The sequence below is a fragment of the Solea solea genome, chromosome 17, assembly GCF_958295425.1.
Source record: "Solea solea chromosome 17, fSolSol10.1, whole genome shotgun sequence".
In the NCBI taxonomy this organism is placed as follows: Eukaryota; Metazoa; Chordata; class Actinopteri; order Pleuronectiformes; family Soleidae; genus Solea; species Solea solea.
In genome coordinates, this window is record NC_081150.1 from 394,689 (window position 1) to 410,000 (window position 15,312).

At 42.6% G+C, this 15,312-nt stretch overlaps 1 protein-coding gene across 4 annotated transcripts in view; it reads right to left on the reverse strand.

Moving 5' to 3' along the window:
- Nucleotides 1-15,312, reverse strand: part of fynb (FYN proto-oncogene, Src family tyrosine kinase b) — a 55,642-nt gene that overhangs the window by 23,052 nt on the left and 17,278 nt on the right. For 3 of the 4 annotated variants that reach the window (XM_058614435.1, XM_058614433.1, XM_058614431.1), the window contains exon 3: nt 3,025-3,281. In XM_058614435.1, coding sequence (XP_058470418.1) covers nt 3,025-3,271 — 247 coding nt within the window. In that variant the 5' untranslated portion in view covers nt 3,272-3,281. Of the gene's footprint in view, nt 1-3,024; nt 3,282-13,718; nt 13,741-15,312 lie in introns of those variants that run through there. The other variant, XM_058614432.1, reaches the window with a different exon arrangement.

The window sequence follows — 15,312 nt, forward strand, 5'->3', positions numbered from 1 at the left end:
AAATAGTTGCAGGATTCATGTTCAAGGCATTCATTTGAGTAGATATATATTTCCATCAGTCAAACTTTGTTTATATAGCACTTTTCATACAAGGCAATGCTAACAGCAATGAATAAGTGAAGAAGTGAGGAAAAGAAGAGAGGAAAGGACGTGAGGAAACACTATCATGGAACTCACAAATGGCTGCGAGGGAAAACACTGGAGACTAACAACAGGAGGTAAAAGATATAATGTAATGAAATAGATCATAATAAATAAATAAATAAATGAAAGAGTAAAAAATAAAGAATACATCTCAGGTAAAGGCCAGGTTAAAAAAGGTGGGTCTTTAGTTTATTTTTAAAAATCTGAACATTCTCTGTTGCCCTCAGGTTTTGAGGGAGGCTGCTCTAAAGACCAGGACCATAATAACTGAAAGAGGCCTCAGCAAAGGTTTTTAGTTTTTAGTTCTCTGTGATGGTTCACACCTTAAATCTTGGGACCATTTAGAAACAGGAAGCCAGTGTAATGTGAGTCCTGGTCAGCTGCACATGTGCTGACTATGTTCTGCTTAGAGAGAGCAGAGAGAAGAGAATTACAGTAATCCAGTCTCTGAAGTAATAAAAGCAGGAATTAGAGTCGACTGTATATGCATATCTACTATATTATATTATTTATAGCCATTTTCAAAGCAGATATTAACAGGGATTTCATTTGTACCTTCATTTCACTCAGAAGTGCTGATCTGTACTTTTTCCCGTTGACAAGATCATTTGTTGCTTTCTGTTCCACACGCCTGCACTGAGCGGGATAAAAAGACTGCAAACTAACCCAGTTCATTTCATTAAGCGCTTTCAAATCCAGACTGAGGGTTCTTGAGGCTGACTCCACCACATGCATGTGTTTTTCATCATGTGCTTGTGAAGCACTGTTGTGTTTTAAATGTGCAACTGTTGAGTGTTTGTTGTATTTGCTCTCAGTGGGATTTTCCTGGATAAATAGAAAATATGCATCAATAGAGCTTTTCCTTGTGACAGCTGTAATTGTGACTGATGATCCAGCATCTGCGTGTAACTGCATCACCGTATTCAAATGACGCAGGTTTTATCATAGTATTTGTATTTTTTAAGCATTAGCATGAGTGAGAGTGTGTGTGCCTGTATTTAGCGAGCACACACAGTGAGTGGTCGAGTAACAGAGAGGAGTGTGTGTGTGTGTGTGTGTGTGTGCTTGTGTGTGTGTGTGTGTGTGTCCGTCCTCTTAGACGTGTGAGTAAATTGATCATTCCTGCAATTACTACCACAATTACTTCTTCAGCGAAGCCCGAAGCATGTGAGTCTCTCCATTTTTCATACGTCAGTCTTGTGTTATATGAAAATGAATATCATCAAAAATGAATGCATGTTTTCAGGTATGAGCCAGTATATCAGCAGATATATCTGGAGTTCTCACACTCATTAAAACAAACTCATGTTTCCATTCTGTCTGGTCATGTGACTGCTCGTGTTTCGTGCACCATCATATTCAGATCTGCATTCCCAGGTCTCAGTAAATAACCTGCTTCTCAAATAAGACAGCTTTAAAGCTCCATATAGCTTAAGTTAGTTTTCATTTGTTTGCCTCATGAGAGAAAAAGCAGCTCTTTGAGGGGACAAACCTCTCAGACTTAAACTCTCTTTAATGCATTTATTTAAGTCACTTTACTCCAGACTGGAAGCACTGGTATGAAGAGGGAGCATGAGGCTATTGTCTATAGGACTGTACTGTAGATACAACTGACCTGCTGCATTTCATCTGGAAACAAAATCAAGAGAAAGAGAGAGAGACACAGAGAGAGAGAGAGAGACAGAGAGAGAGAGAGAGAGACACAGAGAGAGAGAGAGAGACAGAGAGAGAGAGAGAGAGAGGGAGGAATGGGAGGATGTAAAAAAAGAGAGCAACAAAAATCGTTTTTCTAGCTTTTACAGAACGACCAAACCTTGAAAACTTCTTTGATGTTAATATGGAGCAAAGAAACTATTATTCAAGAGCAGAGAACTTGGTTGAATTATAAAAAACATTGAATGATAATTCATGTAGTAATCAAATGAATCATTGACGAGTTGATTGATGATTGCAGATCTGTGACTGTAGGAAAACCACAGGAGCATCTGTGTTGTGAGAGAGGATGTGAACGCTGATGTCCAAATGGCCGTGCTGTTAGAAAATTAAAAAGATAAACCTCCTCTCGCCTCCACTAGCACTTGGATTAGGATTACGCAGCACACAAAATAATCCACACTAAATTGAGTGGAAATGCAGAGTTCCTCTGCAGAGCAGCCTGAACTCAGTCAAAGAAAAAGGAAATCCTGAGTGGGAATATTCTCAACCTAAACAATGGAACTGCTGCACAAAGCACCGCGCTAATGCCAGCCGGACATTCCTGACCGGGCCGGGGTCAGGAGTGGAGATGTGGGGAGGCTGTGACGCGTTATCCTCCACATGAGGGTCGCTGGTGCTAATCCCAGCTGACACAGAGACAGACACATCACAGACTCTTCTGCTTTACTATTTTGTTGCATATTCACTTTTCTATATGATCAGTGGTATCAAGGTTTTCCAATTGAAAACATGGTTAGTACACTCTGCTTAGACCTTCTGCCTCATTGCTCTGCTCAAAGTTTATCAGCCTTCAAACTCACATCCAGACACGACACCGAGTGCCTGCGTCAGGACGCATCATTTCTCAGGGATTTCAGATTAAAATTCATCATTCAATTATATTTCACATCAATTCAGACTTTTTATAACCATGTCATGCACTCGTCTGAAGTCAGGTGACATCTGTCGTCCCATGACATCGTTTCTTTTTAGTGTTCAGTGCAAATAAAATACATATATATACGTATATATATATATACGTATATATATATATATATATATAGCCAAACCTTTTTTCTTTCATTTTTCAATGTAGTATTTTCACTGAGGATTTGAGACATTCACTGGTCAATGTTAGTGTTTCAGCAGCTTTACACTGTTCCTTTAACAACACATGTCTCTTACCCGTCCCACCGCGGGTCCTCAGGGTGCCGGTGTGAGAGGAAGAGCTGACCCCTCCGAAGACGGTCATTCCCTGTGCGACGGGGGCTTGGAAGTTGTTGTAGTTGGGAATGGCAGTGACCCCAAAGTTGGGGTAGTGCTGCGGTGTGGGGTCAGCTCCATAGCGATAGCCAGGTCCCTGAGAGATGCTTGTATCTCGCTCATCTGTCAGTTTGTTTGTTTCCTTATCCTTGCATTGCACACAGCCCATTATCTATAATCTGAGAGAGGACAGAAAACAACAAAGACATGAGTTTGGTTTGGAGGAAAAATCACTTTTACAAAAGAGAGGAAGTGGATCATAAACTCTTGAGAAATAAAGAATATAATGGAGCAATAAAAACACAAAAGGCCTTCAGCCTTGAGCTTGACTGATGGATCGATAAGAAGAAATCTAATCGTCCAATCACAGACAAGATTCACCAGGTTAATCACAATAATAATAACAATGTACAAAGAATGGAGTCAGTTTCACCACTAAGCAAAAGTTTCACCTAATAACGTGTTCACCAACCCAAGTGCATGATACCTTAGGCGTATGTTCACTGCTTTATCTTAGCCTTCCCTGACAGCAAATTGAAATGTGTGTTGCTCACTCTGCTGCACCAAAGTCCATAGAAAAATAAGAACGTGATTAACTCCCGGAGCTTCATTTTGCTTCAGTTTTTCTGAATGAAAGGTTTCAAACACTTGACATTTGCACTGTCGCGACAAAAGCTGCAGACTGAAGAGGTTTCTGTGGGTTTGCGTCAGTTCAGTTTTTAATATCTAATGTCTTACTTAAGTGAATGTTCATTAGAGCAGAAGAATGACAGAATTTGACTTTTCAGTTCATTCAATAAAATTTTTTAAAATACAAACAGTTGATGGAATTGGAGACATCATGTCATCAGTCCGTGCTCGTTTGATCGCAGACAGCCGTGATAACAGAATGTTTATTTAACACCTGCGATTGGAATTCAACAAGCAACCATCGTATCAGGTGCAGATGCTCATCATGCTGCTGCTTCTTTGTGGACAGAGTTCCCAGAATGTGTGTGACACACCTTGACCGCTCTCTTTCAACATAATTACAGAGTGATCCGTCAAATGCACGCTGATGCAGACTGAGGCCAGAATCAGAGGTTGTCACAGTGAGTGTGGCTGTTGGACGGATGGATTTACAGCGTATTATTTGTCAGATAACAAGTTTATGCCAAGGAACACACTCTGACTGCACTTTTAACCGTGGAATCATTTTCCTGCGTTTGTTCTGTGTTTCCTTTGAAACTGTGTTGTGTTCTAATATTTTTATTATGTCCACATTTTACTGCGCACCGTCTGGAAAGATCAGCGTTGGTGTCGGGATGTGCACGCGTGAGTGTGACCACTGTGAAATATGACCAGCGTCTCATTTCTCCCACCTCAGTTTCATAAAGACCATATTTTATTTTCACTTGTGGAGATAATTTAGAGTTTTGCTGTGTGATCCCTGAGCGTGTGCAGCAGTCATGAGACAAATGCCACGGTAATTCATGCTCTGCTACATGCTGATGATGATGATGATGATGATGATGATGATGATGTGCTGGCAGCGTAGGAATGGATATGAAAGATGAGCGATAGAAAAATGATCATGAGTCACAATCATTTTGATCCTCAACCACCGCCGCAGATAAACAGGGGACTGGGAGGTTTCTACTGGCAATAAAACACGGAAATAAAAACGTTATGTGACTGTGAAGATTATTCTTCTTCTTATTATTTTTCTGTTTTGGCGAGAGTGCAGTGTCACCCTGACGTTCCTTGTGATCCAGTTACATTGATCATCAAACCCGGTCTCATGCAGCAGAGCTGTAATCGTCAGTGACGAGACTGCAGAACATCTGTTGTCATCATATGAACCACAGCACAAACCAGCGCTGACTAGAGTCACAAGCTGCTCTGCTCTCTGATTCTTTACACACTCAATCGGCTTTAGAAGAGAAACACGTGCGTTTATCGCGTTCAGCTGGAATGAAAGCTGTTCCGGTGCAGTTGTTAAATGATAATCTTTGACTGAGCACCACAGCTGCTCATGTGGACAGAGGTGGTTGTTAGTAGTATTTAGTATTTAGCTGCTTGTCTCTCTACATTATAAACAGTGGCATCAGAGGAGTGATCACACCAGAAACAACCACAACCTGGTTCAGCTCCTGTCAGTGACCCTCACAGTGTAGAGATGATCACACACACAATCCTGGACAACACAAACTTCACACAGGACATTAAAGAAAAAGAGAGGAAACAAAGAGGAGCTGACGAGAAGCATCAGCTGCAGCAAAGCATCATCAGTCATGTCTGGAGGAGGCCTGACAACCATCTCTGGCCACAAATGTATTTTTCAACAGGTTTCATCAGACTCTTGCCCCTCCCCCCGTCCACCCCCCCACCCAGCCAGCCCAGTACACTGCCCCAGCACTCTGGGGAGCTCTGAAAGGTCTCTGCAGGCGTTTCATTAGCTGTGCAGGGTTGAGCCAAAGACACCAGGAGTTACAGGCCTGTCTCACTTTCATTCATTTTATCTTTTTATTTTAAGTGAAAAATCAAGACAGTCACGACCTGACATTTCTATATTGGAACAAACAAAGTGTGTCAAAATGAATTCAGGCTCCGCCCACGTTTCAGCCATGTTCAACATAACAATCAATGAACCCTCAGGGTAAATCCAGTTATAGAGCGGGACACGAGCAGAAGTGGAGTTGGATCCATAATGAGTTCACGTAAAAGACCGTCCACAGAACACTGGACGGACAGAGTTCATTAGGATCTCTGAGTGGAGACGACGACCCTGAAGCACCTGAAGATGTGAGGAACGTGAGGACAAGAGTTCACCAGATGAAAAATAATGGGCTCCGTGTGTGTGGAGGCGTACATCCTTCACACCTCAATTATCATGACAACCACATTCACAATAGAGAAGAAGAGTTTGAACTCCTGTTCCATATGTCGTGACTGAAGCTGCTGCAGCTCTAACACAGATAAAAACACAGTCCATGCAGTTAAAGTTTAGCGTCTCCAAGCAGAATAAGTGTGTAGCTCACGGGCGAGACATAAACAAACAACATTCAAATGCGACCATTACATCATCAGCACTTTTCTTTTCTGAGCCTGAGACTTTGTTACTTTTGTTGTGTTGCTGTGAAAACAAATATCAAAGCGCTGACGGACACTTTTCATGTGTGACCAGTGTAATTTAACACCATTGTTTGGCTTCTTTATTCCATGAGACGTTCCATGTTCTCCTCCTGTCATCTGCTTGATCCGCTCCATCACACATTCATTCCATGTGTGTTTATGCACACGGACTTAGAGCATGAATACAAGTCCACAGTTGTAAAAGCAACATTTCATTTCAATAGATGTGACTTTTTCATGTCTCATGCTGATAATTAGTCAAACATCTGAGCTGCATTCACACCAGACCTTCTTCATTTGCTCAGAAAGGTGTGAATGTGACACCAGACTCTGATGCACATCAAAGACTAACAATTATTTACATAATTCATCAAACTGTCCATTATTTTCCTCCATGAATCGACACAAAATGTCAGAAAAGGTTGAAAAATGTCTCATTGTCCACAAAAGGAATGTGTTTGAACTTGATTTCTTGGTATTATTTTGTATTGTATACGATACTAACAGTAGTGCAAAGTGCAAAGCTTTCATAATGACCACATGTTGACATGAGAAGAATCCAATAGAATTAAAGATGAGAATAAAGGAGAACTTTGAACTGCACACAGATACTTTTCTTTCCTGTGGAGGGCGGCATTACACCTCTCGGAACAGCCTGCCAGAAATGATTATTATTTGAAGAACTGTGATAAAGAAAGTTTGTGCACATTTTAACCTTAAAACTCATTCAGATCATCAGAAACGAGCAAACTTAAGCATCTTCCTGACAGACAATCATGACGATCGATGTGTGGAACAAGTTCAGGTTCAACACCACATCTGACAAAGTAAGGAACAAACCTGTTGTTAGCAGCTCAATCTTTCACTTGATGACACGTAATAAAATAATACTTTGCCTCAGGAACAGTCCACACACAACCACAGAGGGAAAAAGGGAAGGAGGTACATCCGGGGTCAAAATGATGAGCATGGAAGGAGGAAGAGGAAGAGTAGCTGAGAGAGAGGAGGTGGGAGAGTGAGATGGTGTCATCATCACAGGGACAATTGAAGGAGCGAGGGAGAGAAAGAAGCCAATGATGGAAAGGATAAGCAGGGAGAGTGGAGCAAGACAGGTGGAAGCAGAGGAGAAGACACTAATTAGGGCTAATGAAAGGTTGCTGGAGGACAGACAGGAGAGTGCCTCTGCAATCCCAGAATACCACACTGCATTTGTCATGGTGAAGTGTGAGGAGGAGGAGGAGGAGGAGGAGGAGGAGGAGGAGGAGGAGGAGGACTCTGCCACTGAAGGTTATCCACACATCAAGGCCACAGCCACACGCAAACAGAACTGAACCTAAACAAACTTTTCCTCTTCCTGTTTCAGAAGAGATTTCTGTAAACACACCAAGAAACATGAGCGCTGTGCACACTTTTCTGTTTTAAATGACCCTCGATTTGTTTATTAGAAAACACACATTACAGCGTATACACAGTTACACAATGAACCATGAAGAAAGGAGCTCCAAACAAGAGAGAACAACAAGAGGAAGACCACTATGACAAAGACGGCCAATGGAAGCGCGCGAGAGAGGCGGGACTAAATCGGGCGGGTATGGCACGGTTTGGAATGGTAAAGCCCTGGGTCAGTACTTTTACTTGGTAGGCAGGGTGTGGGCTGTGCCCGATGTCAGTGGGTCACGTAGTGTGACGTCGTACCAGTGCTGCGACCAAGAACGACGACAACAGTCAATCACACAACAGACAATAACACAACAGTCAATAACACAACAGACAATAACACAACAGTCAATCACACAACAGACAACGATGGAGGACATCGTGCTCAGTCTGAGGCTGTTTGTCTCATCAGCTGCCTGAACGACACTGTTTTACTCGACAACAAATGGAACGGTAGGGCTGGTTATTTTGGTACATTCCTGATGGAAACACAAAAAAATACCGAACCGTTCCACTCGATGGAAACACGGCTTTTGACCTCATCGATTTCCCACACCAGCGTCTGGGTTTGGTATTGAACATTCGAGATTTTCCCGCTCTGTGACCCATTTTCCAAAAATAGCATTTCAGTGCTCCCAAAACGCTGGTTCTGTGTGGATACAAAGTCCATATTTTAGCAGATTCTCTGTGTACACACCCAGAAAAAAATACTAGAAATGTCTGTGGTTAGCTGCTCTGTTAGCAGCTCTGTTAGCTGCTCTGTTGCTCTGTTAGCTGCTCTGTTAGCAGCTCTGTTAGCTGCTCTGTTAGCTGCTCTGTTGCTCTGTTAGCAGCTCTGTTGCTCTGTAAGCTGCTCTGTTAGCAGCTGTGTTGGCAGCTGTGTTAGCTGCTATGTTGCTCTGTCTGCATTGCAGATGGAGTGCTCTACATTGTGTCACTATACAAAGACGCTTCTTGATTTAATAGATACAGTGTTGACAGCACGAGTCAGACAACAAGAGCAAAAACATCACAGATGAAACTAGCGATCACTATAATTAGCGCCCTCATGTACAGTAATTGTTAGGTCTAGAGTGGGCGGGACGTTTGTGTTGAAATGTTATTTTGTTGTTCTTGTTTTTCTTCTTATTCACTGTTTGTTTTTTTCTTGCATTGTGATTCTATTCTTTTGCTTGTTTGTTTGTTGGCGATCATATTGTAACTGAATGTTCTGACACAGCTTAAGATGGGAGGGCAACGTGGAAGAGCTGCTCCGCCCACTTGTATTGATTTCTACATCTGACTGTCCTTGAGTCAAAGTCAGTCTTTGTCCTTTATAGTCTTAGTGTAATATCTTTATTTTGTTTATTATTTATTATCTTTATCTTAACGATGTAAATTTAATGTAAACTGTTATGCTGCTTGGAAATGTAACCTAAAACTGAATTAAGGTCATGAGACCTATTTGTCTATTCGTCTGTTAAGTAAAGCGCAAGTGAAATAACATATTACAGATTTTGGTTTTTATTTCATTAAAGTGTAAACTTTTCTGGAAATGGACTTTGTACAAGTTTAGAGACGCAAATAACAATTATCTCCATAACTGATCATCTTTTTTTCCTCTTGATAAATCGATCAGTTACCATAACTATCCATCCATTTTCTACCACTTTAATTGCTTACCACTACACCAACCGTGTGGCCAGGCCATAAATGACAATCTAATTCATTAAATCAACACCCTTAAACCAAAGATATTCAGTCCATCACAAACCGACGGAGAGAAGTTTTATTGATTCATACACAGGCTATAGGAGTGAGTGCATGCATCGTAGTGACTCATCATATTGTCGTGTGCGTCACATGGTCCAGATCAGAGTGGATCTGTCAGTCCAAGCAGAATATTGACTCTTGTTTTGTGTGGGAAGGGAGACGATTAATCCCAGCGGTCACTCACAGTGAATCACCACAGAGACGATGAAAAGATGAAGATAAAGAGGTGAGCGTTCACGGCAGTACTGCACGAGTGAATCATCACAATAACCAACACATGTTGTCATGAAGGGATGTCCAGCTCATACAGGAGCAAGGAAATACATTATTAAGAAACAATAATTATTTCCAAAGAAAAGAGAATGAGGATTAAAACATTTCAGCAGCAACAGAATATAATTTAAACATTTTGATAAAGGGGAAAAAAAATGAAAATAAATATAAATGTACACCAGTGACGCAGTGATTTAGACTCAGCGCTGATGAAGTCTCATGTGATTATGGAATTTCAAAGCTAAACAAATCAAGTGCAAAACATCCATGTAATTGAATAAGGAGGTGACTGGAGGTGTCATGTCATATTACGTATGTTAATAATAGACTTTTAACACCAGGGCTGTGATTCCTGCCTCCCCCAAACACTGCTGACCTGCAGCCTCCAGGACAAGCTCCCACCACCACTCATTATTATGTCTGCAGACAGAAAAGCAGGCTAACGGAGCAGGAAACACCGCTGACCACAGACACTTTCTAACAACTAAGTGTGGCTTTGGAATGAAAAGGAAAACTTGGGCAGGGTTATTTTTAGTCGGCCTGGAAACTGACAACAGCTGTTTCCAGGCCATAGCCTTGAGACAGTGCCAGGAAAAGTGGAAATGTGAACAGAACTAGAGATTTAAGGAAAACCACAAACATATTTATTTGCTTTTTTCTTTAGGAAAAACCTGCAGAATATTGCAATCACTTCAGTCACTATACATGACGTGCTGCTGCTGCTGCTGCTGCTGCTGCTGCTGCTGCTGCTGCTGCTGCTGTGGGCCTCACCAAGGTTAACATTAGAGTGAAGCAGTCTGCATTCCTGTGCCTGTGCTGTGTGGTTTCGATGTGTTTCAAAGAGTCTGGGTGGAGTAGTGTCTAAGAAGTGAAAGAGCTGGACTACATTATGTTGTTTTGATAACATTAGCCTCTGCAGGGTTAGGGTGTCTGTTGTTCAGCCTGTTTATGTTCATCAAGACAACTTTAGACATGAAAACAACGTCATTCATGACAAATCAAAGAATCAACAACACAAAAGCAAACACTCCCTCGCACACACATGCCCTCTGACCTCCAGCCGAAGCCTCCGTGCTCCCCACACAGGGTTGACCGAGTCATGTAAGTATTAAATCTTTCGGATTCTCCTTAAATCTCTAGTTCTGTTCAAATGTCCACTTTTCCTGGTCTCAAGGCCGTGGCCTGGAAACAGCTGTTGTCAGTTTCCTAAATCCCAAGGACTGTGTGTTGATGAGTGATAGTAGATTTTTATTAGTGTTTGTCTAATAATCACTAATTATCACTAATCAATAATAATATGGTTTATCACTGACTGCACGTCATACACATGGTGGACGCTGCATCACTCACACTAACATGTGCGTTCTCTTGGACTTGTTCATGTCACATTTGCAGCAAACGATCAGAAACATCTCTGTCGTTGGTTTAGTTTTATTATTTAACCACTGGGTGTCACTAGGAGTCAAGGCTGATCACATGTTAAGCATTGAAAGTTGCAGGTGAGCGATGACGTCTGTGTCAAACTGTAGAGCAGAGAGTCGAGTCCGAGTGCCAGTGGCAGCACAGTCATATCATCATCATCATCATCATCATGTTCTTGTTACCATGATGATGATGATGATGATGATGACACATGAAACATTTACATTCATATATTTGTTTTAGGTTGTGTCCATAATCTGTCCATATGTGAAGGCTGTTGTAACGTTACTAAGTCTAAGTCAGGTGTTACAATATAGGTTTGATTAACACGACTTAAAAATGTGTTTTTCTTTTTAGATTTCTGTAAGATTTCCACGTGCCCTGTGTGTCCTATACTTCTCATGTTTACGAGGAGGTAATAAAGGTTGTTCCAGATGCTCCGTGGATGATTAGCTCCTTGAGGTCTGGCTCGGTTTTATTTGAAACTGAACGTAAAACGAAGAGGCGTGTGAATGTGAACCTTCATTCAACGGCGACAAGGTTACAAACATGTCAGCTGGAGGCAGGAAACTGAGCGAGCTGCAGACGTGTGCTGACAGATGACCTTCTGTTAATAACGCAGCCGTGTCCAGGACTTGACCCAGCAGCCACACACACACACACACACACTTCCTCCTCCTCCTCCTCCTCCTCCTCCTCCTCCTGGGCTGAAGATGAATCAACACCAACGCGAGATGCTGCCTTTGATCTCTTCATTTAAATATTCATCTGCTCCTCAAAAGAAACCCTCAGTGATCTTCCCACACCAGATCATGCAACTACTGTATCTACATCAATGATGCTCAACCTGCAGGTCATGAGCTTTTTGAGATTACAAAGATCTTCCCGAGGCTGCTGCGGTGATCCACAGGAAACAGACCATCGTCATCATCCTCTTCAGAAACTGTTCAGACAGTAACACCAGTAACACGTGTGCCCATCATTTCACAGAAGTCACTGAAGTCCTCCTGAGGGGCCAACCATATCAAATACACATGCTCTTACAGAGACGCCTGTAGACCACAGACACAGTCTGACAATAACAAAGCTCTGGAGTCCATGTGCCAAAAGCAACTCATCTCAGAAAGGACCAAAGAAAACTGCACAACCTGTGTGTGTGTGTGTGCAGCTGTGCAGAGACGACAGTGCAAGTATCACAGCAGCAGCATCATCATTATGACTGTCTGCAGGATGTGGTTTGAAGCCTCAAATACATCTTAAAGTAAGTGTTAAGTTTCCGTTAACCTCCCTGAAAACAATATCTCACCAGAGCTGAGTGAATACATGAAAACAGCAACTTCTTCCACTCGCACTGATGAGGTGACTTACAGCCTCCTCCACCAGTCCTTCTATAAATAGGACGAGGACGCCGCCGCCTCCTCCTCCTCCTCCTCCTCCGCCTCCTCGGTACATTTCATTCTCACTGTTTCATGCCGACAGCTCAGGTGGAGGCAGGCGCAGGAGTTTGACTCCGTCCTCCCTGCTCCGACCCGTCTGTCGCAGCCTTTCACATTCACCGCTCTGCCTGACACTTTACAGCAGATCTACAGCAGATCTACAGGAGATCTACAGCAGATCTACAGCAGATCTACAGGAGATCTACAGCAGATCTACAGGAGATCTACAGCAGATCTACAGCAGATCTACAGCAGATCTACAGCAGACCTACAGCAGATCTATAGCAGATCTACAGCAGATCTACAGCAGATCTACAGCAGATCTACAGCAGACCTACAGCAGATCTATAGCAGATCTACAGCAGATCTACAGGAGTCACGTCCTTGGTCTTCCACAGTAACAAGGTTGAACATTTCACTGACGAGAACAATATGGTTTTAAAAAGTCAATAATATAATAAATTGATGTCTCTCACGCACACAAACTGGAACTAAAAGACAAATAACATACACATCGAGTTAAGCGTAGTATGAGTGAGGGTGTGGCTCATTATGTTGTGATGTAAACTGTTTACGGGTCTAAAGCCTGGACCTTCAGTCACTCAAACTTAGGCCACACAGGATTGAATTGTAACTCGTTAATGAAAGAAACACCTGAGCAATAACACAACACGGCATCTTAAGATATCAACTTACTAACTCGTAACTTACCTCCACCTCTTCAATGATCTTTTGCACCGACACTGGATAATGTGCACAGACTGATCAGCTCTGTTGTGATTGGACGCAGATATGGAACAAACGTCATGAGCCTTCTGTGAAAACCACACCCAGAAGCTCGTCTTCACCACGTGCACATGCCCACTGAGCTGCTGCCGTGTCATTGGCTGATGGGATTTTTCCACTAAAGTACAGTTGAGCAGCCAGTGAAGTGGCTGCAGAGATACTGACGACTGCAGAGTTAATGATGAGGTGAAAAAAGCAGATGTGCATCTTAATCACTACTCTACCAGCGTGTAGACACACTCTGATAACCTACAGCACTCTGCTTAGATGTATGTTCTGCATGTTTTATTTCACTCTCTTTGGCAAACTAAAGTTTTTCAAAATTAGAAAACCAACTCAGACCTTAAACCTCAGGAGGTGGCATCACATGTGCACCTCAGAAGCAGGAGGATTTACCTCTAAGCAGTTGAGGCACGGCTGCCCATCGCCGACCCGACACAGTGATCTGTCTCTGTAGCGCCGTTGCTAGGTTACCACATTCCAGAGCATGGTGAGTACGGTGGATCCTTGCTCTGCTGGCAGAGTGGAAATGATGCAGTAACCACGGTGATTTAACAGCCAGTGAAAGATGAAGGATGAGGAGATGCACCAGGTAGGTGTGTGTGTGTGTGTGTGTGTGTGTGTGAGCTCTGACATGAGAATACACCGTGCCTTTCCAGGAGTGGGATCCAGCAGTGACTCCCTGAGCCAGTGTGTCAGCACAGCACGTTCCTGCACACAGAGCAGCAGCAGCAGCAGCAGCAGCAGCATAAGCAGCAGCAGCAGCAGCATAAGCATAAGCAGCATAAGCAGCATCATAAGCAGCAGTGTCTAGACAGCACCCAGACTTTGTGCTCCGGCTGAGGGTTGATGTTAAAGGCTGATCAGTCTTTGTCTTCAGGACGTTTATAAGACGATATGTCCGCTGACACATGTGCACACAAACCAGAGGAACACAATACACACTTAGCTGCAACAACACTAATATTACACACACTTAGCTGCAACAACACTAATATTACACACACATAGCAAATAAAAATCACATGACACATACAAATTATACATGAACCTGAATAATGAAGCAGTTTTATTGTAACTGACCTGGATTGCGTGTTAATGTGAGCATATGCTCCTGTTAGTCCAACTCTTTCTAATTCTAATTCTATTTGTTTCAAAGAATGACGTTTGAATGACTTTGACACAACACACTGAATCACTGTGAAAGTACTGATGCATCCTCATCCCTCACTTCACTAACAGCTGATGCCACAGGTGTGTGTGTGTGTGTGTGTGTGTGTGTGTGTGTGTGTGTGTCATGGGTCAGCATTATCCTCAGACTGACCATCTGTCAACAACATCATGATAAACCAGTAACATAACCAGACCAGAACTGACACTGACAGCTGAGCCAGTTCTGGACTGAATGATGAAGGCCGGGGGATTTCCTGTCTGACTCATCGACTGTCAATCATGGCTCAATCATGTGGAAACAAATACCGCCTGCCACTCACGCTCTCTGGAGAGGCATCGTCTGTCCTCACATCTAATCAATATATCTATAAATAGATTTGAAACACATCAACAGCAACATGATTTGTGGTTTTTGTGTCCTGACCTTCTGATAAAAGTTCCATGGTACTTTCAGACTGTGTGTGATGTGATTCTCCTCCACTGCACAACACAGCAGGTGTCGTCCACTCAAATCAATCAGTAGATACTGATAGACCTGAACTACATGAGCAGCATCATTGACGGTGCAAGTGTTCACATAACAATCTACAAAAGTCGCTCTGTTGGTAAAACAAAAGCAGAGGAAATGAGTCAGAAAGAGACGATGGTCGTGGAAACATGGCCGACACGTTCTTCACTGAGAACGACTTTCATTCACTTTAATATGCATCATGTGTTCATATTAAAGTGAACATAATATGCATCATGTGTTCATATTAAAGTGAACATAATATGCATCATGTGTTCCAGTGACGAGCGTCAGCGCAGGCACAATCAT